At 41.4% G+C, this 22,075-nt stretch overlaps 1 protein-coding gene across 1 annotated transcript in view; it reads left to right on the top strand.

The window, feature by feature from the left end:
• Nucleotides 1-8,608: 8,608 nt before the first annotated feature.
• Nucleotides 8,609-22,075, top strand: part of PPEF2 (protein phosphatase with EF-hand domain 2) — a 50,179-nt gene continuing 36,712 nt past the window's right edge. Inside the window, 7 exon segments of the mRNA XM_037529313.1 lie at nt 8,609-8,620; nt 10,977-11,162; nt 12,450-12,605; nt 15,230-15,335; nt 19,357-19,520; nt 20,588-20,613; nt 20,615-20,658. Of these exon segments, the coding sequence (XP_037385210.1) occupies nt 8,609-8,620; nt 10,977-11,162; nt 12,450-12,605; nt 15,230-15,335; nt 19,357-19,520; nt 20,588-20,613; nt 20,615-20,658 (694 nt within the window).

Below are 22,075 nucleotides of genomic sequence, written 5' to 3'. Positions count from 1 at the left end.
TGATCACCCCTGCCCCATATTCTGCACACCTCTCTAGTGGCCCAGAATATTTTTGTTTCTTCTGGGACAGTGTTGCATAAACACTGTTCAAGTTCTGTCATCCAATGCCCTCTTAAAAAATCAAACATCACAAGTCATTTCTTCTTGCCAGATACATTATACTGCAGGTGAGACTAGAAATTTCAAAACAGTAGTCACATTACATTCCTGTTTTCCTAAAAGTATGTCGTGTTGTTTCGCTGGAAATTTGGAGAATACCCTAATTTTAACCAATAAATTAAAGGCATTGAGAACTCTTAAGCAGGGGAGTAATGATGTTTATATCTCTGTTGCTTTTAAGGTTTTTCCCTTTGTATTGTATTATTTCACTACAGTGTGTCCAGATGTAGTTTTCTTTTTATTTGGCATGCTTGGGATTTTTTGTGCTCTCCACATTTCCATTTTATGTCTTTTATTCAATTTTTGGAAATGCTGTTATCATCTCTCTAACCCTGGGAGGGGCTGTTCCTCTCTGGTCAGCAAGACCCCAACATTTTAAAGCATCAACATAGAAGCTAAATAATGTGGTCCCTGCAACATAATTTTTCCCCCAAAATTGAGGTTATATTATATATCAACAGTTTGCCTTTTTTACATGACAAAAAGGTGAACATCTCTTCACCATGAGGGATATTGATCTACCTGTTGTTTTTTCTAAAGATTTCTTTATGCATACAAGAACTGAGGTACAGGCCAGAGGTGTGGGGGGTCAGAGACAGTGTGGGGAACAGAACAGGCAGATTGACTGAAATACACTGTTGAGAGGAGCAGCGGGAGAGGCAGGAGAGGTCTGCTGTGCCATGTGGGTTACCTTAAAGTGGAATTTTGAAACCCTGGCCTGGTTTCGAACTCCTGCTGCAGTGGCTACTTACAGCTTCATAGTGCTGAGACTTAACCCCTTACGCTACCAGGAAGGCCTGATCTACCTATTTTTTTTTTTCAAAAAGTGACATTCTCCTGTATGTATTAAAAAAGAAAATGGGGCCTCCCTGGTAGCCTAGGGGTTAAGTCTCAGTGCTATCACTGCTGTGGCCTGAGTTTTGATCCTGTTAGGGAGCTAATCATCTCACCCCTTTGGACCTCTGGCCTATACCCCAATTCTTCTATGCAACAAGAAAAAAAAGAGAAAATGACCAGCCTCAAATGGAAGAACTTATGCCAAAGGTCACTGAGACTTAATATCAAACCTAACTGCCGCTGCCCTGTGCTTTCAACCTTCTCCAGGAATGTAGTCCTTTCAGTCAATGTGAGGTCACTAATGAGGTAATCTGAATAATAATCCCATGTCTTTCCCTAAGGGGAAATCTTTTTTTGTTTGTCCCATCCTCTCTCTAGATATAAGTCTTCTTTTTTATAATTTCTTGTAGCACCTTTCCACTATCTATGATGCTGCCCAGTTTATGAATCATTTAAAAAAGCCAATTAGATCTTTAAAATTGTGTGGATTTTTTATATTTAATAATATATAGATAAACTTATTTAACCATTCTACAATTTATGAACCTGTAACTTGCTTCCAATTTTTCATGAATGAAATAGTAATGAAAACATTTATGTATTTCTTTTTTTGTATGAGTGTTTAGTTTTGTGATACTTAAAGTGGAATTTCTGAACCTGGGGTTTACATATTACAAATTTTTAATTTAACAAATTAAACACATTCTAATTAGTCACAATTAAACTTTAGTAAAAGGGGTGGGAAGAGCATAAGAGACTATGGTGATTGTTCACATGTGACTTGGTGGTGGGAATTTTGGGGGGACTACATTTGAGAGGAGAAATCAAACATTGTACAAAAATGAACAATGATGTAAAATATATATATATATATTTTTAACTTTTTTTTTAAAGGTTTGTTTTTTTTTAAAGATTTATTTATTTATTTATACAAGTACTGGGTACAGTCAGAAACGTGGGAGGGTGAGAGAATTCACCAGAGCTAGAGCAGGGAACAGAACAGGCAGACTGATGAAGTACACTGCTGAGGGGGGCAGCGGGCAGCAGGAGAGGTCTGTGCACCATGTGGGACCCTCGCCGGTGGCTGGGGATCGAACCTGCAGTGCAGAGGCTGCGGGCAGCTTCGCAGCCCAGCGCTCAACCGCTGCGCCACCAGGGGAGGCCCTATATATATATTTTTTTAAAAAGGTAATATTTAAAAAAAATTTAGTTATTTCCCAAAAAGTGAAACAATTTACATTCTCACCAGTAGTGTAAAGAGTTGGACCTTTTTTTCATACTTTCCATAATATGGGTTTTTATTAGTGTTTTAACTTTTAAGTCAATTTGGGGAGAAAATGTTGTCAATCACTCAGAATGTGAACAAATGCGAAAATACTGTATATAGACAAAGAGAATTCAAGGCAAAAGAATTTTAAAGACAAACTGATTTTTTATAAAGATTTACTTATTGCTGCATACAACAGCTGGGGTGTGGGCCAGAGGTGCGGGGGTAAGAGGATTCACCAGAGACAGAGTGGGGAGCAGAACAGGCAGATCTACTGAAATAAACTGCTGAGAGGAGCATCAGGTGAGACAGGAAAGGTCTGCTGCACCACGTAGGTTAGCTTTTTGGTGTGGGATCGAACTCATGCTGCAGTGGCTGTCAATAGCTTGAGTGCTACGACTTTAACTCCTGCGCCACCAGGGAAGCCCCAAAGTGACATTTTATTTTGATGTCACCCTCTACTAAGAAAATAAAACAGCCATAACCTTTCATGTCTTATAATTATATCACCAATAGCAATTCATATGGTTCAATCTCTTAAACTGTGTAGCTTCAAAACAATGCAAAGATTCAGAGATACAAAGATAAATTACTAGACAGTTACTTACTATAGAAATATTCAAAATATTTCTTTCAAAGATCAAGAAGAATAATAAGGATAAAGGGGCCTTGAATAGCACAATTAACAATATATTGACCTGCTCAATATATATAAATAAAGAGAGTATAAATTTCTCAGCAAATTCCTATGGACTACCCACCAGCATACATAAGCATTTTAGATTAATTGAAAAGGTGCATTGTCTCGGAATAACAACTGACAACAATTTGGGTTACATCTCGAGGAAAAAGTGTCCCTAGTAGGAGTAAACAAGTCATGGCTGAGTGTTTCAATCAAGTCTCACAGAGAAAAACTAGTCAAAGGATGAGAAATTTGGTCTTTGTGTGACTGTAACGGGGACCCTAGAGCCCTGATCCATCTCAGAAGCCCCTGGATCCCCCTGTCTTGTCAGCACTCTTCTGTTTCTGGGTTAAGAGGCTCAGGTTTCTCAGAACTGGCTTGAGAAACACAGCTTCTTAATCCAACAGAGTAAGAAGGCTTAGAATGTGGGACCAGATGGACTGAGCCCTGAAGAAGCTGTCTTTGGGAGCTGGGCCTGGCTGTGAGGGAGACACCCCAACAATGCAATCTCTCCCTGCCACCCTCCTGGAGGGACTAATCTGACTAAGGTCAAGGGGAGTCTGTGGTTGTGAGGTGGAGCCCTGACCCCACCAGTATTGTGGATGTCCTGGTCACCTTTCTGGGAGCAAACATACCTGACTAAGGCTGTGCTTTATTTATTGGACTTGTCAGTCTGAAAGAAGTCAGGTTAGTGGGAAATCCCTCAGCCAGCTCTGAAGATAGGCTAGGGATTGTGCCTGTGTGTTAAAGAGGTTGTGCCTCCTGTGTCTCATAGTAAAAAATACCAGAGAAGGCAAGAATGAGCTTTCTAGCCTGAAGTGCAGAAATGGGTGAGGCCATAAGGGCAACAAACTTAGTTTCCACGCAGGAAATATACACAGGTTTGGTGTGGTGACAGAGGCCAGAGAAACCCTCTTTGTTAGCTCATTGACTTGCCCGGGAGGGTCTTGGCTGTGTGTATTTCAAGTTCTTCACATATGGGTGATGAATATTCCTTCTACTTCTTTGGTTTACTTAGTGGGTAGGTAAAAATTTACCTGCATTTTTAAAAATAATATTGTAAGATGGGGATGATGCCCAGTCAAACCCTAGAAAGAGTCTCACCCTTGTGGGTAGATATCTAGGTACCTGAGGGTATCCTTAGCTGGGATCCTGACTGGAGAATCAGCTAGTCTTTACTAAAGGCGCTGACTCAACAGTCTGAAGCTACAACAAGCTAATTTTTCAGGTCTGAGCTTAGGAAGTTTTAAACTTGAGAATCAGTTTGCTTTTCCTTTTTATTCATTTTTCTTAGTGACTTTCAGAACATTCTGTTAGTCTGTAGATATGTGACATTCTTTCCTGAAGGCAGCCCTATGTGATACCTATTTAGTCAGAGTCATTTCCTACTTCCTTTTATGTACAAATTTTTGAACAGTAGTTTATGATTTTTCTTTATAAAAGTTATAAATGTTATAATATAATTATATACATATATAATATATAAATGAAAAATAAGTTTCTCGGGCCTCCCCTGGTGGTGCAGGTGGTTGAGCACAGTGCTATGAAGCTGCTGCCTCTGCAGCACCAGTTCGATCCCAGCTGGCTGGTGAGGGTCCCACATGGCGCAGTAGACCTCTCCTGTCTTGCCCGCTGCTCCCCTCAGCAGTGTATTTCAGTCAGTCTGCCTGTTCTGTTCCCCACTCGGTCTCTGGTGAATACTCTCACCCTCCCGCACCTCTGGCCTGTACCCTGGTTCTTGTATAAATAAATAAATAAATCTTTAAAAAAAAGAAAAACAAGTTTCTCATCCAACCCCATTCTTCAGAGGTAATAACTATTAATAGATCATTGTAGGGCCTCCCCGGTGGCGCAGCGGTTGAGCGCTGGGTTGCAAAGCTGCCCGCGGCCTCTGCAGTGCCGGTTCGATCCCCGGCTGCTCCCCGGCCACCGGAGGAGGGTCCCACATGGCGCGCAGACCTCTCCTGCCGCCCGCTGCTCCCCTCAGCAGTGTACTTCGGTCCTTCTGCCTGTTCTGCTCCCCGCTCTGGCTCTGGTGAGTTCTCTCACCCTCCCGCGCTTCTGACTGTACCCAGTGCATGTCTAAACAACAAATAAATAAATAAATAAATAAAGCATGCCTCTATAAAAAAAAAAATAGTGAGGGGAGAGCTACATCAAACAATGGCCAAATACATATATATTTAAAAAAAAATAGATCATTGTGTACTCTTTGATTATATACTTATTTATGTATTTTTATATCAGTGAAATATTAAACATACAAGTCTGCAATTTGCTTTTCCTCATGTAATAATATATCTTGGGAATATTCTCATATTACATATCACCTTGTCTTGTTCTTTGTTCATGACTAGATGCTGTTCCGATATTTTTTATGTACTATGAAATATTGTGTTAATTTTTTACTGATAAGTAATTATGGTGATTTTATTTGGGGGAGGAGATTTCTGGGAGAGTCTTTTAAGAATTTTCCACCTCAGTGATTTTCATGACAATAACACACATTTGCAAAGTATTCCTCATATGGAACCTCATTTGATTCTCAAAACTAGCCTGTGATGGAGTTGCCATGGCCCTTACATAACAGAGAAACAGACAAGGCGATGGAGGTCCAAGCAGGGGTCAAATGTTCCTTGGCTGTCACAGATGGGTGCCCCCTCATCTTCCACACGATACATGACAGCACATTCTACTTGTCCTCGGTGACCCAGAGTTACTAACAACTGGATGTGTCACCTGAGGTGACATTTCATTTCTTGCCCTCCTAGAGGAGGTTTCAAATCGTTTATTGGCCACTTCAAGTTATTACTTCCTCATTCTACAGCACTGTCATTTTCTACCTCCAATGACATTTTTATGGGGTAGATGATTAGCAAGGTCTTTTTCTGCAAACATATTTTGATTTATAAATTTACGAGAAACAAGGTATCTGAAGGACAAGAGAGAACTTATTTAATAATCATCTTTGACCCAGCTGTAATCAGTATTCATTCCATTGGCTTATGATTATTTTAGCTTGAGCTGCTATAAAAAGAATACCATAGACTGGGTGGCTTAAACAACATATTTATTTCTCACAGTTCCAAAGGCCTTCAAGATCAGGTGTTAACAGATTTGATGCCCCTGCACCTCTGGACTGCACCCCTGTTCTTGTATGCATAAAGAAATAAAAATGAATCTTTTATTGTTTGTGCATAGAAGAGCTGGGGCATAGGGCAGAGGTGCCAAGGTCAGGGGTGAGAGGATTCACCAGAGACAGAGTGAGGAGCAGAACAGGCAGATCTACTGAAATACACTGCTGAGGGGAACAGCGGGCAAGACAGACGAGGTCTGCTGTGCCATGTGGGTATCTCCCTAGCCGGCTGGGGATCAAACTCATGCTGCAGTGGCTGCGAATAGCTTCATAGTGCTGCAACTTAACCCCTTGCACCATCAGGGAGGCCCATAAAATTAAATCTTTTTTTTTTTTAAAAAAAGTCAATCAATTTAAGCAAAGTGAGTCTTTCATTTGATATGCAAAGGAAAAGGTAACTTTTTGACAATCTCCAATACAGGCACCTTCACAAATAGAGGGAGGGATGTGGGGTGGAGTGAAGAAAGGGATAACTATAGAAATGGGATCTACTCTTGACATTAAGTGTCTGCGCCTCCCACTGCTTCCTGAGAAGGGCTAGAGAAGGATTCATCTTTGTTGTGTGAAAATAAATATGGGGCCTCCCTGGTGGCACAAGGGGTTAAGCACAGCACTATGGAGCTATCTGTAGCCACTGCAGCACAAGTTCAATCCCCAGCCAGGGAGATACCCACATGGTGCAGCAGACCTCTCCTTTCTCAACTGCTGTTCCCCTCAGCAGTGTGTTTCAGGTCAATCTGCCTGTTCTGTTCCCCACTCTCTCTGGTGAATCCTCTCACCCTCATATCTCTGTCCTGTACCACAGTTCTTGGATGTATAAATAAATAAATATAAAAAAAATAAATATGGCATACAGTTTATTCAATCAGTACTTATTGAATCTCTTCTATAACTCAGACACTGTGCCAAGTCCGGGGGGTTAAAATGATGAATTTGTTCCTCTCCCAGTTTTCACTCTCAAGGAAATCACTGTCCAATGATAGAGAAAAACAAGATGGAAAACTCTTACATAAAGCATTTCAGTGATGGAGATGTGAGCAGAATACTTAGGAACTCAGAGAAGGAACATGTCAAGCTGACTTCCTTAGAGAGTCTTAAAGAATGAATAAAGCCAGCCATGTTCAGATGAGTGGGATGGAAGTACATTCCAGGTAAGAGCAAAAACACAAAGGTCAGGGTGCTCAAAAAGCAGAATTTGAAGGAAGGAAAGAAGATAAATGAGACGGGAGGAAGAGGAGTCCGATTTGTGACACATAAATTCTGAGGCACCCCAGTGAAAGTTTAGCAGGAAACGGGATATATGGGACTAATATTTAGAGATGGCCTGGGATGAAGGTAAAGATATGAGAGTGAAAGAGATTGCTGAAAATGTCAAGTGTTGACTAAATCATCCAGGGATGATTTGTGTAGAGTGAAGAGAGCTGACATTTATGACTAGAATACAAGTAAAATCCAACATATAAGGGATGGATAGAGAAAAAAGAGAAAGAAATAGCAGAGTGGTGGGCCAAATACAAGAGAATTGCATCATGAGAGCTGTGGAGTATAGTTTAAATCAAGACATAACTCAGAAGGAGAAAGACAAATATTGGATGGTGTCACATGTGCAATATAGAGAAATAAACAAATGGTCAAATCAAGCCAAATCAATAACAAACTCTAGAAACGACTGTCAATCATCAGCTACTGCAGGGCAGTAGCGGGCAGAGTGAGGAGGGAGCACACTGGACTGGGGTGGAGGACTCTGGGGGTCTTGGTGGTAGAGTCTTCAGTAACAACACCTAAAGGGGATGGTCCTACACCACTAATTCAGATACAATGTTGTAAACTAATGTTCCCTTGTGAAAAAAAAATTAAAAAATAAAATGTTAGGGTATGAAAATATAAAAAAATAAATCAAGATATAACATATGGTGAAGTATGACCTTACTGTCTTGGCAAAGTAAGGACTGAATGATGAGGGACTGAAGATACCAGTTTTTAACAATAATGCAGATGAAAAAGATTGATTATAAGAGAAATTAACGAGAAAATATGTAGTATACTCTTAAGAGAAATCTGGATGTGAGAAAAAGAGATTGGGTTATTGTGAGAGGGATATAGGGAATCACAGGATGATGAGGATGAGGATGATGAAGAATTTCTTTGAGAAGAGACTTCTGTAAGTTTCTAGATTGGATAGGAAAACCAACATAAAGGTTGAAAACATAACAGAGTTGGGAGGTGACCAATAGAGGGAATTTTCAGGGCCCTGGAATTTCTCAGAATTCCCACACTGAGCCTAGAGGCCAGGGAGGTGCTCTCACACCACAGTCTCACCTTGTTATGACATGGGAGACAAAGTGTATAAATAGCTGGGTCCACCTGAACTACCTACCTGCCTGAATTGCTCTATTGCAGATTACCCCAACCTTTCCCCAGGCAAGCAATTCACTCTTCCATGCACCTGCTGCCTTCATCTTGCAGAAATATTGCACTGACACTATGGGAAGTGGCATCTCAACCCAACATCAGTTTGCTTTCCAGAATGCAGAGAAAGGTATGTACTTCCAATCTCCCATACTAGCTGTGGGTATCCCAAAGCCTACATTGCACAGGGAGGGGCTTCCCTGGGTAGATGAAGAGAACTGTTCCATTTCTGCTCAGGCTGACTCTTGAAAATAGTTTTTCCTTCTTGTGAATTGACAACCAGAATGCTCAACTGATAATCTTAGGGGTGGTGAATTATATTTCAGAACTCATATATACTTAAGTAGTCCATGTTGTCCATTGGGGTTTCTCACAAACTGTGCATGCACAAGTGAATGAAATAAGGTTGGGCAAAAAGAGGGTGAGAGAGCATTTCAGGTATAGAGGTATAACCTGTACAGACCATCATGTCCAATTTATATTCAGGAGCACAGTATTTTTACTTAACAACTTATTATATGTTGTCTCTTCTTTATTAAAAATATTTTTCCCTAATGACATTAATATGGTATTTTTATTTTGTCTTACAAGGTATAAATAATATTTTCAGATTAATAATCACAACAATATTATAAATCTTATGGCAATAAGATTTACATATTATAAACAGTCTCATTACTGAAAACTCTTTAAATTTCTTTAGTACTTTTTACCCTTCAGGTATATCCACTAGAGATGTGCAAAGAAATTACTGAATTTTCAAGTCATGTGAAATAATTCCTTTTTTTCTGGTTATGCCACCAACTTACACTAGGTTAGATTTACTAGTTTGCCTTTTGCTTCTTAGATTCTATTTTTTCATTTTGATTTCAATTCATTTTGTAATTTTGTAAGTCATTTCTACAAGTCTTGTCGCAATTCTCTATTGCTGTATAACAAATTATCCCAGAATTTTATTCTCCTTGTGATTTTATCATGTTCATCATACTTTGCAAAGGACCCAGTCAGGTAGTTTGTCTGTAATGCTCTGGGGGGGTTCCCCTTCTAAATCAGCTCTTCAGTCAATCTGGTGCCTTGATGCCCTTGGCCTCTCTCTCCATGTGACTGCCTTGTTTACGTGCAGTTTTAACAGCCTGGTGTACTTGGAACTTGCACCCTAGGGTTTAGTCTGCACAACGCTGGCGCAAGAGTTGCCCAAGAAGTCTGGGTTGTGCTCTTGGGAAGGGGGATGGTGTAGAGGATTTTAAACTATCCTGAACTTCACAGTGCCCAAACTAATTAAAGGTTTGGGAGGGAGGGGCTTCCCTGGTGGCCCAAGGGATTAAGTCTCAGCACTATGAAACTAACTGCAATCACTGCAGCATGAGTTTGATCCCTGGCCAGGGAGGTGACCACATAGCATATCAGCTCTCTCCTGTCTCGCCTGCTGCTCCCCTCAGCAGTGTACTTCGGTCCTTCTGCCTGCTCTGGCTCTGGTGAATTCTCTCACCCTCCCGCGCTTCTGACTGTACCCAGTGCTTGTATAAATAAACAAATAAACAAACAAACAAACAAACAAATAAATAACTCTTAAAAAAAAAAAGATTTAAAAGTACATTTAGAAACTATCAGGTGTCAACAGCCAAAACACACCCATTTATTCCAAATGACTCATGTCAGTCTGGCCATCAGTGTTTTCCTGACGAGTAACAATTAGGTAGAATCTGGATTTTGCTAGAAAATTTACTTCATTTGTGTACAAATGCTCTAGAAAATCCTGAAATTACCTTAGTCTGTAAATTATCCAGTTGTACTTTCCAAGACCACCTCTGGGGCTCTGGGGATACATTGCATGAGAGATATTTTTGCCAGTCACAGGACATCCACCTGCTTTGGGGACAAATATCTAGGAGCCTGGATTATTGGCACTGCCTGAGCCCTGGGTAGGATCAGAGCTTCTTCCAGAACAGCTCCCTTTTGGTCTGTTTTACTTGTTGAGCTTTCACATAAGATTTATTTTTAATAAATAAAGTGGATATGTACTTGCCAACTGATATTCACATACTCACACTCATTTTGTGAGTAATAAAAAGTCTGGAACTTCAGGAGTTTAAATTATAAATCTATACTGAGTATGGATTGCATGGGAATTTATCTTAATTCAAATATTTTCATCTTCTTCATCTTCTTCCTTCTGTTTTTCCTCTTCCTGTATTCATAAGAATGAATATCTGGGGCCTCCCTGGTGGCGCAGGGATTGATGTCTCAGCGCTATCAAGCAACCGACAGCCACCCTATTACCTGAATTCCATCCCCCGCCAGGGAGATGACCCACATGTCACAGCAGACCTCTCCTGTCCCACCCACTGCTCCCCTCAGCAGTGTGCTTCATTAGCTCCACCTGTTCTGCTGCCTACTCTGGTGAATCCTCTCACCCCACCCCACACCACTGGCCTACACCCCAGTGTAGTTTTTAGAGAAAATAACATCCCTTGGTCTCTCTCCAGGTGGTAGATATACTGTGGAGTGACCCCATGGCTCAGGAGGGCTGCAAAGCCAACACCGTTCGTGGGGGAGGCTGTTATTTTGGACCTAATGTGACAGAACAGTTGCTGCAGAAATATAACCTGCAATTCATGATCCGCTCACATGAGTGCAAACCTGAAGGCTATGAATTCTGCCACAGTCGAAAGGTGGGTTCTCTGCCTTAGCACTCGGGTGGTCCTTCCGGCGCTCCCAGGCTGCAGGTGTGAAGTCTCCCGGCTTCTCACTGTCAGCTCTATCTTGTGTTGTCCACTTGCTCAGAGCAACTAGTCTGTTATCTTCCATCTTTATATTCTCTTCAACTTAGAAGTCAAAATTTGATTGAGACCACTGCTCATCAATACCCTCAGAGGAGAATAAAGGGGAGATGTGACCCCATTTATTTTTTATGTATTTTATTTTATTTTTATCTTAGATCTGTTAATTTTTAGATAGTATTTGATTTCTCCCCTCAGGTTTAGTCCCACCACCATCGCACCCGTGATCCGTCACCACAGTCCTTTGCACTCTTTCCTCTCATGTTTTGACCTGTCTCCTTCCCCCTCCTCTGCTGTATGCCTCAGATCTATTGTCAGCTTGAGGTGTGGTCCCATTTAATGAGAGGAAATATGGCCCAGTGTTTTCCCAGCCATGTCTTTATTTGTTGTAACCTTGCTCATTGTCACCTGTCCCAAACAGCACTACAGGTGACAGGATTTATACACTCTGCCCACCAGGCAGGGATTCTGGATTGTTTATCTTCTCAGGAATGGAATTAAAGCCCTCACTAATTTTGGGGGCTTCTCCAGGTCCTATAATGCCAGCTTAGCTAATGCTACCAGGATGAGTGCTTTCCCAGGAATTCTGACTGTCCAGGAGAATAACAGGTTTCTGTGTGGGAAAACAAAGGCTTGAGATTAACTAATATAAGAAATAATCGATTACATGGCTATGCAAGTTCTATATTACAGTACTTCTGAGAATCTTTTATTTCCCACATTCATTGTAAATCTCTGAGACACACATTGAGCATTTCAAAATGTAGAATGATAAAAACATTCTCCCAGAGCGTCTCAGAAGGCTCTGCCTCTGTCAGAAACTGCTGCGAGGCCCACACCAGCTTGACTACCTGGCTTGCCCATGATGACCATCCCAGTTGATCACACCCAGCTTGCCTATAAGTTGGAGCAAATGAAGTGCTTTCTATGACTCCTCCTTTTACTTGGGATAAAAATGTGATGGATACATGTTGTGAATTCCTGTCAGAATTTAGAATTTTTATTACTTGGGTCCCAAATCATGTCTATTAGCATGAATAACTTAAAGCAACAACTACAACCCCCTATAGATGAGGTCAAAGAGAAACAGCAGCCCCAGGAATTGGGTTGGTTTCTTCAGGATTGCAGGTGAGCTCTTCAGTGACCCTGAATGTCTGTTTCTCTTCTGTTTTGATTTAGGTGTTAACCATCTTTTCTGCCTCCAACTACTATGAAGTTGGCAGTAACAAAGGTGCCTATGTCACACTGGGGCCAGCCCTGACCTCGCACATCGTGCAGTATCAAGTCAATAAGGCCACCCACATGCTAATCATGTGGCAGAGGCAAGACTTTTCAGTGAATGATTTTTAGAAAAACTGAAGTCCAGTGTTTTTAGAGCTTTTGAAGTGTTAGGTGTCTACTTTTATTCAAACTCTGAGATTTTAGCATTTAGTTCTGTCAGTGGTAAGGTCTAGAATAGACATTTTAGCAGAGGTCTTGTCCTTCTCCCCACATTATGAAATCCCTATCTACCTACCCATTATTAATAAAAGTATTACATTTACTCCCTACAGAAATTATTCTCAGTGGGTGCATCTTGAGTAAAGCCCATGGATCAGACCCCTAAGTCTTTCTGTGTCACTCTTCTATTTTATCTCATCCTGAGATTTGTGTTTTAGGATTTGTGTTACTTATAACTATAACCAAATCTGGAGATTTGGTGAACGGATTTGTTTACAATGCCCCTTTCTACCTGGGAAAGAAGCATTTACTATTACTTAAGTGGCATCTGCTGAGATGATTCTGAGTTCTAACCTTAGGTGACAGCTGACTGTACACGAAATGTTATTATAAAGAATGTATATGCAGGGCCTCCCTGGTGGCACAGATGTTTGAGTGCAGCGCTGTGAAGCTGTCCACAGCCTCTGCAGCATGGGTTCCAGTCCAGTTGGCCACGGAGATACGCACATGGCGCAGCAGACCAGTCCTGTCTCACCCACTGCTCTCCTCAGCAGTGAGTTTCAGTCAGTCTGCTTGTTCTGTTCCCTGCTCTGTCTCTGGTGAATCCTCTCACCCTCCCACACATCTCATCTGTATCCCAGTTCTTGTATGCTTGAATAAATAAATCTTTTTTAAAAAAAGAATGTGTGTGTGTATATATATATATATATATATATTCATAGTCTCACAACAAATTTATGAAACACATCACATTACTAGTATCAGTTTTATAGATGAAATCTTAAAGGAACAGGGGCTAAATTATCTAGCCCATGGTTTCAAAGCAAATAAGCAGTGAAAGAAAGATTTGACCTGGGTAGTCTTACTTCAGAACTCACTCACTTGATGATGTAGTACTGCCTGTCACTAAGAAGACAGATGGTCCCAGAGGATGCTAATAAATGTTTTGTTACTATAGAAGAAACTTCTTTAATTAGTAGGTGAACTAAATTAGAAATCAAACAAAGTTAGGATAAATCCAGTGAAAATATTTAACATCTGCCTATATGAGTGCTACAAAAGTGTATTATTATTATTTTTTAAAGATTTATTTATTTATTTATTTATTTATTTATTTATTTATTTATTTATTTATTTATACAAGAGCCGGGGTACAGGCCATATGTGCGGGAGGGTGAGAGGATCCACCAGAGACAGAGCAGGGAACAGAACAGGCAGACTGACAAAATGCACTGGTGAGGGGAGCAGCGGGCGGCAGAAGAGGTCTGCTTGCCATGTGGGACCCTCGCCGGCAGGCTGGGATTGAACTGACGCTGCAGAGGCTGCGGACAGCTTCACAGAGCAACGCTTAACCACCTGCGCCACCAGGGGAGGCCCAAAAATGTATTATTTTTAATCACAGTTGAGTAATTGAATATTTAAGAGTTGATAAATACTCAACTCATTATAAAATCAAGGCTAATATCACTCAAAATAGGTATTATGTGAAAAATTTGAACCACCAATTAATAGCCATACCTACCATGCAACAGAATCAATGAAGTTTGATTAAAAAAAAAAAAAATCAGGGCCTCCCCGGTGGCGCAGCGGTTGGGTTGCGAAGCTGCCCGCAGCCTATGCGGCGCTTGTTCGATCCCCGGCTGCTCCCCGGTCACTGGAGGAGGGTCCCACATGGTGCGCAGACCTCTCCTGCTGCCCACTGCTCCCCTCAGCAGTGTACTTCAGTCCTTCTGCCTGCTCTGCTCCCCGCTCTGGCTCTGGTGAATTCTCTCACCCTCCCGCGCTTCTGACTGTACCCAGTGCTTGTATGTATAAACAAACAAACAAAACAAACAAATAAATAAATCTTAAAAAAAAAAAAACTTAAAAGAAAAAAAAAATCAACCATTGAGCCTTACCCTATCCGTACCAAATTAGAGTCTCCGGGGTGGGCTTTAGGCACTAGGAATGCCATGATTCTATAATTTTGGTGTAGTCATTACAAAAGGAATCACTGTGAAGGATCCTATAAATAACATTTTAAAAAAGATAATTAAAGAGCACCTAGTTCTGAAATATTCACTGATTGCATTAAAGTAAGTATAGTATCACCTAATTAACCCCAAAGACACTTGTCCACTAACTTCAACTATGTGCTTTCTATGTGCCGGGCTTTACATAAACTTACTTATTTAATTTTCAAAATGATCCTATAAAGCAGGTAACATTTTCATCCCTATTTTGCAGATGGGGAATTTGAGATACAACATAATTACAAAACTTTGCCACACAAGTGGTCTTTCTCCACAGCTTTTGTTCTAACCATTGTCTGACACAGGGAGGACAGCAGCACCCCAGACTATCCTATTTGCACACAGCAGGAAAGGTGGAGAAGCAGTGGGGAGAAATTAGAGAAGGATTCTTTCTCCAGAAACAGTTCTTGGGCAACTGAGATGTGAAAAAAAGAGAGAAGAAATGTAACACAAACCCGTGACTCCTTCTATACCAATTTTTTAAAAATGTTCCTTTTTTGTCCCAAGATTAGCAGGGTAGAGGAATCAGCTCTGAGAGCTCTGCGGAAAAAGTTATTTGCTCATTCTTCAGATCTTCTCAGTGAATTTGAGAGACTCGATGCAGAGAAAACTGGTAAGAACAGTCAAGGGACATATTCATAGAAGGAAGCTAGTCAAAAAATCTTTGTCTCACAATGGTTAGTGACTAAATATTGGTTGAATGAACAAATGACTTTTGTTCATGAGACATTAGACAACCCCTGTGATGACTCCTTCTGATGGGGTTTTGTAGCGTGCGGGGTCCTTGTGTAACAGGGTGGTCCCCAGGAAAGGGGGAGGTTCCCTGCCCCACCCAAGGGAGGGTGGAGCTGAGCAGGAAGAGGAGAAGCTGAAGAAGAGACTGAGGAAGGAAGCAGGATGGAGCCAGGAGACCTGGAGGAGGCGCATGGAGCCTAGAGACACGTGAAGAAACTGTGCTTGTCTTTTGGTCGTGGACTGGGTGACACAGATGTGGGTGAGACCAATGGGGAGGTGACAATGGCAGCTTTTATTTTGATGTTGATTTTGCTCTTTTCCTTCCGGCCTTGTCTGGTTATTTCTGACCTTTTTCTGTGGGTCCCCACTGGAAGATGCTTTAGACTTGTGGCAGGCTTTGGGGCCTTGCTCTGGGCCAATCCCATATGGATGGACTTTTACCCATGAGGGGACGGGTAACTTTGGTTGCTTCATTTAGAAACTAGACTCTTTGCCTTACCTGTATTGTTTCCTAGTTTTATTAAAGTTCCTTTTCATTAAAGTCTCCTATGTTTTGTGTTGATGCGGCGGATGGCAGAACCCATTTAGAATAGGCAGGTTTGCGGGGCTTGGGCTGCCCCTCTCCCTGTCCTATAACACTTGGGTTCACACTGGGAAAGGTATTGTAACAGGGTGGTCCCCAGGAAAGGGGGAGGTTCCAGGTTTCCTGCCCCACCCAAGGGAGGGTGGAGCTGGGCAGGGAGAGAAGACCCTGCAGAGGAGACTGAGGAAGGAAGAAGGATGGAGCCAGAAGGAGACCTGGAGGAGGTGCATGGAGCAGAGAGACACATGAAGAAACTATGCTTGCCTTTTGGTCGTGGACTGGGTGACACAGATGTGGGTGAGAGACCCGTGGGGAGGTGACAATGACAGTTTTTGTCTTGATGTTGATTTTGCTTTTTTCCCTCCAGACTTGTCTGCTTGTTTCTGATCCTTTTCTGTAGGTCCCCACAGGAAGATGCCTTAGACTTGTGGCAGGCTTTGGGGCCTTGCTCTGGGCCAATCCCATTTGGATGGAGTTTTACCCTCGAGGGGACGGGTAACTTTGGGTGCTTCATTTAGAAACTAGATTCTTTGTCTTTTCTGTATTGTTTCCTAAGTGCATTAAAGTTCCTTTAATGTTCCTTTTGTGTTGATGCGATGCAGCAGATGGCAAAACCCTTTTAGAGCGGGATCTGCCCTGTAACAGATTCATCAGAACTCTTGTTTCGGCCGCAAGTTTCTCCACGAGACAGAGACGTTAGTCATATTTAAAGAACAGGCTTATTAGGGAAAGGGAAAGGGACAGTTTTTGCTGAGAAAGGCCTGCATGGTCACAGGCGGGCGCCCTTGAGGAGAGCTGCCTCCGCTGAGAGAGGTCAGTGAGGAGAAGTCCCGGCATGGTACAGGTCACGGGCAGGCAGGAGGCTTCTGCTCTGCAGAAGGAGAAAGTTGGTGAAAAGAGAAACCTGAATAGTGACAGGCAGGCAGTGGGAGTGCTGCCCCGAGCCTATACAGAGACTGCAGGACATAGTCCTTTTCTCTTAGGGAGGGCTCACTCCTCCGTGGAGTGGCCTGCTTGTTGCTGATGTTGGGTAACAGGCTAAACTAGAAAGGGATCAGAGAGAGATTCCAGGGTGGGCCCAATCTCCATATCTTTACCCTCAGGCCTGTGCTCCATGCCCCCTAGCAGTCTGATCCTGCTTGGGTCTCCTGCCTTGTGATAAATGTGCTGGTGCCTAAGGGTCACGACCTCTGCAGCTGGGTTAATGGTCATGTTATTCCCCTCGACTCCCACCTCCTTGTGTGAGTCAGGGTTTAGTCTTGTGAGGCCTCCTTTCCAGTTTTTCTATTCTTGTCCTCTATCACTTCCATTTTTTAAAATTTATTTATTTTAACATTTATCATTTTTAAAAAAAATTTTAGACAGTATTTACTTCCCCCCCACCCCCTCATATTGAGTCCCATAGAATTTCCTTCCCCAAGGCACCCGTGCACCATCACTTCCCCTGTGCTTCTCCCTCCCTCCCTCTGATCCCTCTCCCTCCTTCTCCCCTACAGTAAGTCTCTGGTTTATAATTGTCTATTTTTGCTTTGTTGTGTTTTGTACTGTTATTATTATTTTTTATACTGATATCTTATTTGGTTCCCCTATATTCCTGTTATAAGTGAAACCATCCGATGTTTTTCTTTTTCCTTCTGGCTTATTTCACTGAGCATAATTCCTTCTAGCTCTATCCACGTTGCTGTGAATGGCATGAGTTTATCTTTTTTGATTGCTGAATAATATTCCATTGTGCATATATGCCACATCTTCTTGATCCAGTCATCTATTTTTGGGCATTTGGGTTGTTTCCAGGTTTTACCTATTGTAAATAGTGCTGCAATAAACATAGGGTTACAGGTGCTCTTTTGAATCACTGTTTTTGTGTCCTTTGGGTAGATCCCTAGTAGTGGAATTGCCGGATCGTATGGTAGCTCCATTTTTAGTAGACTGAGGAACCTCCAGATAACTTCTTCCATTTTATTCAACTTATTATCCCAGCTATGTTTTATAAAATTTTAAATTCCCAGCTTTTAACAGAATATGAACTGGGCTAAATATAGTTGGAGATGGTGAAAAAAAATGCAGTGAAGAGGAGGGTGATAAGATCAGAACTAAGCAGGGCCTCCCTGGTGGTGCAGCGGTTGAGCGCTGGGTTGCGAAGCTGCCCGCAGCCTCTGTGGCGCTGGTTCAATCCCCGGCTGCTCCCCGGCCACCGGAGGAGGGTCCCACATGGCGCGCACACCTCTCCTGCCGCCTGCTGCTCCCCTCAGCAGTGTACTTCGGTTCTTCTGCCTGCTCTGCTCCCCTCTCTGGCTCTGGTGAATTCTCTCACCCTCCCGCGCTTCTGATTGTACCCAGTGCTTGTATAAATAAATAAATAAATCTTTAAAGAAAAAAAAAGATCAGAACTAAGCAAAAAACAATAGATGGGGCAGTTTGTTAGTATATATCCAAGATCAGCAAAAGACCAAAGATTTGGCCTTTTGTAGTTAAGTCTGTGCTTATCTGTTATGTATTCTACTATCTGAGTTAGAGATTTTATTTTTTTCTCACCTCAGTGAAGTGTCTAATGGATCTTCATTAGATATTGCAGTATTAAAAATCACAGTAGTGGGCCTCCCCAGTGGCACAGCGGTTGAGTGCTGGGCTGCGAAGCTGCCAGAAGCCTCTGCAGCGCCACTTAAGTCACCAGCGAGGATCCCACATGGCGCGCAGACCTCTCCTGCCGTGCCCGCTGCTCCCCTCAGCAGTGTACTTCAGTCCTTCTGCCTGTTCCGCTCCCCACTCTGGCTCTGGTGAATTCTCTCACCCTCCCACGCTTCTGACTGTACCCAGTGCTTGTATAAATAAATAAATAAATAAATCTTTAAAAAACAAAAAAAATCACAGTAGTTGTCATAAATTCACGGCAATATCTTTTCATACACATACAACTAACACTATATATGTGTAATGTTTTATGCTATGATTTACAGGAATATGGCATGATTCCAGTAGTCTTACCAGAATTAACAAATAAAAATGGAATGACTAATTAAATTTAAATTACAGAGAGACAACAAATTATTTTTTGATATAAGCATTTAATAAGTATGCAGTATTTGTGACATACTTATTCTTTAGGGCTGTATGAAATTCCAGTTTAACTGGGCATCCTGCATTTTAATTGGCAACCCTGGTATCTAGACAAGTCTTTTGTGACCATTATATAAATATAGTGACCGTGCCCATTCTTACTATTACCTGTAGATAGTAAGAAGAATGTCAGGATAAAAATGTTCTCTTGGGCCGGAAACTATAAAGTGACAAGTCAATAAGCAGCTCTTGCCTGCAGGGCTGATTAGCCTGAGCGACTGGGCAGCAGCTGTGGAGTCTGTGTTGCGTCTTGGCCTGCCATGGCGGATGCTGAGGCCGCAGCTGGTGAGCAACTCAGCAGACAGCTGACTGGAGTACAGGTCCTGACTGGAGGACTTGGCCAAGGGACAACTGAGCCATGAGGTAAATGTGTGAAAACAGTGGGTTAGGCAACATTGTGCACCAAGAAGTCCCTTATGGGGAACTTTTTTTTTTTGAAGATTTATTTATTTATGCATACAAGCCAGAGGTGGGGGTGGGGGTGAGAGGATTCAACAGAGACAGAGTGGGGAACAGAACAGCAGATTGACTGCAATGCACAACTGAGGGAAGCAGTAGGCAAGACAGGAGAGGTCTGCTGCCCATGTGGGTCACCTCCCTGGCCAGGGATTGAACTCATACTGCAGTGGCTGCAGATAGCTTCATAGTGCTGTGACTTAACCCCTTGCGCCACCAGGGAGGCCCCTATAGGGAACTTTGAACGAGAAACAATCAGCTATTGAGAACCCAAAAGGGAATAGGAAAGAAAAAGAGGGAACAATTTCTTTGCACTATTACCTGTGGTAATAGTGGTAGACTATTACCACTATTACCACAAAGTCAAATAGACTTTGTGGTAAATGATTTACATATGTTGCCTGAGTTTATCCTCAAAACCACCCTGAGATATAGGTATTATCTGCAGCATTCTGCCTATGACGACATTGCTGCACAGAGCATAAGTAACCTGCCTGAAATTATAGAGCTTCAAAGGCATACAACCTAGTTATCAATATGTCTGACTTCCTTGAACCATGCTGCTTCCCTCATTAAAAAAAACTATTTTTTCAAAGAATACTTGTCGAATGTATAATGTATGTGAGGCTTTGGGCTATGAACTTTAAAAAAAACAACTTAATCGCAATATGATTCACATACCGTATAATTAATCCATTTGATGTGTAGAGTTCAGTGGTTCTTAGTGTATTGGCAGATATGTGCAACCATCACCATGGTCAATTTAAAGATCATTTTCTTCATGGGCCAGGTACTTCTTAAACCATTTGTTTATTTGGTAGGTGTAAGTGGGTTGGAGGTTTGAAGGGATGGTAAAAACATTTTCAGGTTTTTTTCAAGAGTATCTTATTGTCAGGGTGGATTGTGTATTAATTATTTATTAGGACAAGCCTAAAGGTAAGGTATGAAAAGGAAAATGAATTTTTTTCTTGCAGAATATACAGTCAAATTTGCTGGAAACACTATCAAAATTGATCCAACTTGGAGAATATTTTTAGGATCATAGGCCTGATCATTGGGTTAAGGGCACCCATTATCCTATCACTTCTGACATATAGCAAGTATTTCACTACCCTTTAGTCTCCTCTATGATTTTTTAGTTCTCTTCTCAAGCACTTTGGTAGAAATGGGATAGAAATGCTTATAAATGGCAGAAACCAGGACAGTACTTGAGCAATATGAGCAGTTGTTAGATGGATTGGGTGGAGGAAACAAATTGGGTTCTTTTTGTAGGAAGAATAATTATTAGATATAATTATTCACTGTATCCTTTACAGTTCTATCAAAGTCACAAAATAATTAGGAATACCTAGAACAGAAAGGTTTTTGCAATCTTGCTTCCAAAATAGTTTTACAAAATATTTTATGTAGATGTTCAAGAAGTTTCCAAAAATGTATAGGGAAGTGTACTCTCACACTCTACTCCCAGTGGATAAAATACTACTGAACATTAGTACATCTTTTTTTTTTTTTTAGATATAATTCACATACCCGTTGACTCATTTAAAATATTCAGTTCAGTGGTTTAGTGTAGTCACAGTATTTTTTTTCACATTTTATTTAAATTTTATTTTTTATATTCCCCATACAATTACAACCCCCTTATTTTGACCCCAAGCCCTCTTTTCCCCGCCCCCCACCCCCTATAGAGTGTCTCTGGTTCATAGTTGTTTGTTCATTTTGATATTTTCTTTCTTATAGTTATTCTTTTTCCTGGTCCCTTTTTTAAGTTTTCTAGGTTCCTGCTATGAATGAGACCATCCAATATTTTTCTTTTTCTTTCTGGCTTATTTTGCTGAGCATGATCCCTTCCAGCTCCATCCATGTTACTGCAAATTGCATGTATTTATCTTTTTTGATTGCTGAGTAATATTCCATGGTATATATGTACCACATCTTCTTGATCCAGTCATCTATTTTTGGGCATTTGGGTTGTTTCCAAAGCTTAGCTATTGTAAATAGTGCTGCTATAAACATAGGGGTGCAGGTGCCCTTTGGAATTACTGTTTCTGTGTCCTTTGGGTAAATACCCAGGAGTGGAATTGTTGGATCATATGGAAGCTCTATGTTTAGTAGGTCAAGAAATCTCCACACAGCTCTCCATAGTGGTGGGACCAGTTTACACTCCCGCCAATAGTGCAGGAGAGTTCCTTTTTCTCCACAACCTCGCCAACATTTGTTGTTGCTAGTTTTTTTTAATAAGTGCCATTTTCACTGGTGTAAGATGGTATCTCATTGTAGTTTTGATTTGCATTTCCCTGATTACAAGTGATGTTGAACATGTTTTCATATGCCTGTTGGCCATTTGCATTTCCTCTTCAGAGAAGTTTCTTTTTAGCTCTTCTGCCCATTTTTTGACTGGATTATTTTCTTTGTTGTTGTTGAGTCTCATCAGTCCTTTGTAGATTTTTGTGATCAGTCCT

Source organism: Talpa occidentalis, unplaced genomic scaffold (genome assembly GCF_014898055.3).
Source record: "Talpa occidentalis isolate TD23 unplaced genomic scaffold, MPIMG_talOcc4v2.1 talOcc4.6, whole genome shotgun sequence".
Taxonomy (NCBI): Eukaryota; Metazoa; Chordata; class Mammalia; order Eulipotyphla; family Talpidae; genus Talpa; species Talpa occidentalis.
The sequence above is the reverse complement of the archived record's forward strand: the minus strand, read 5'-3'. Positions and strand labels throughout refer to the sequence as shown.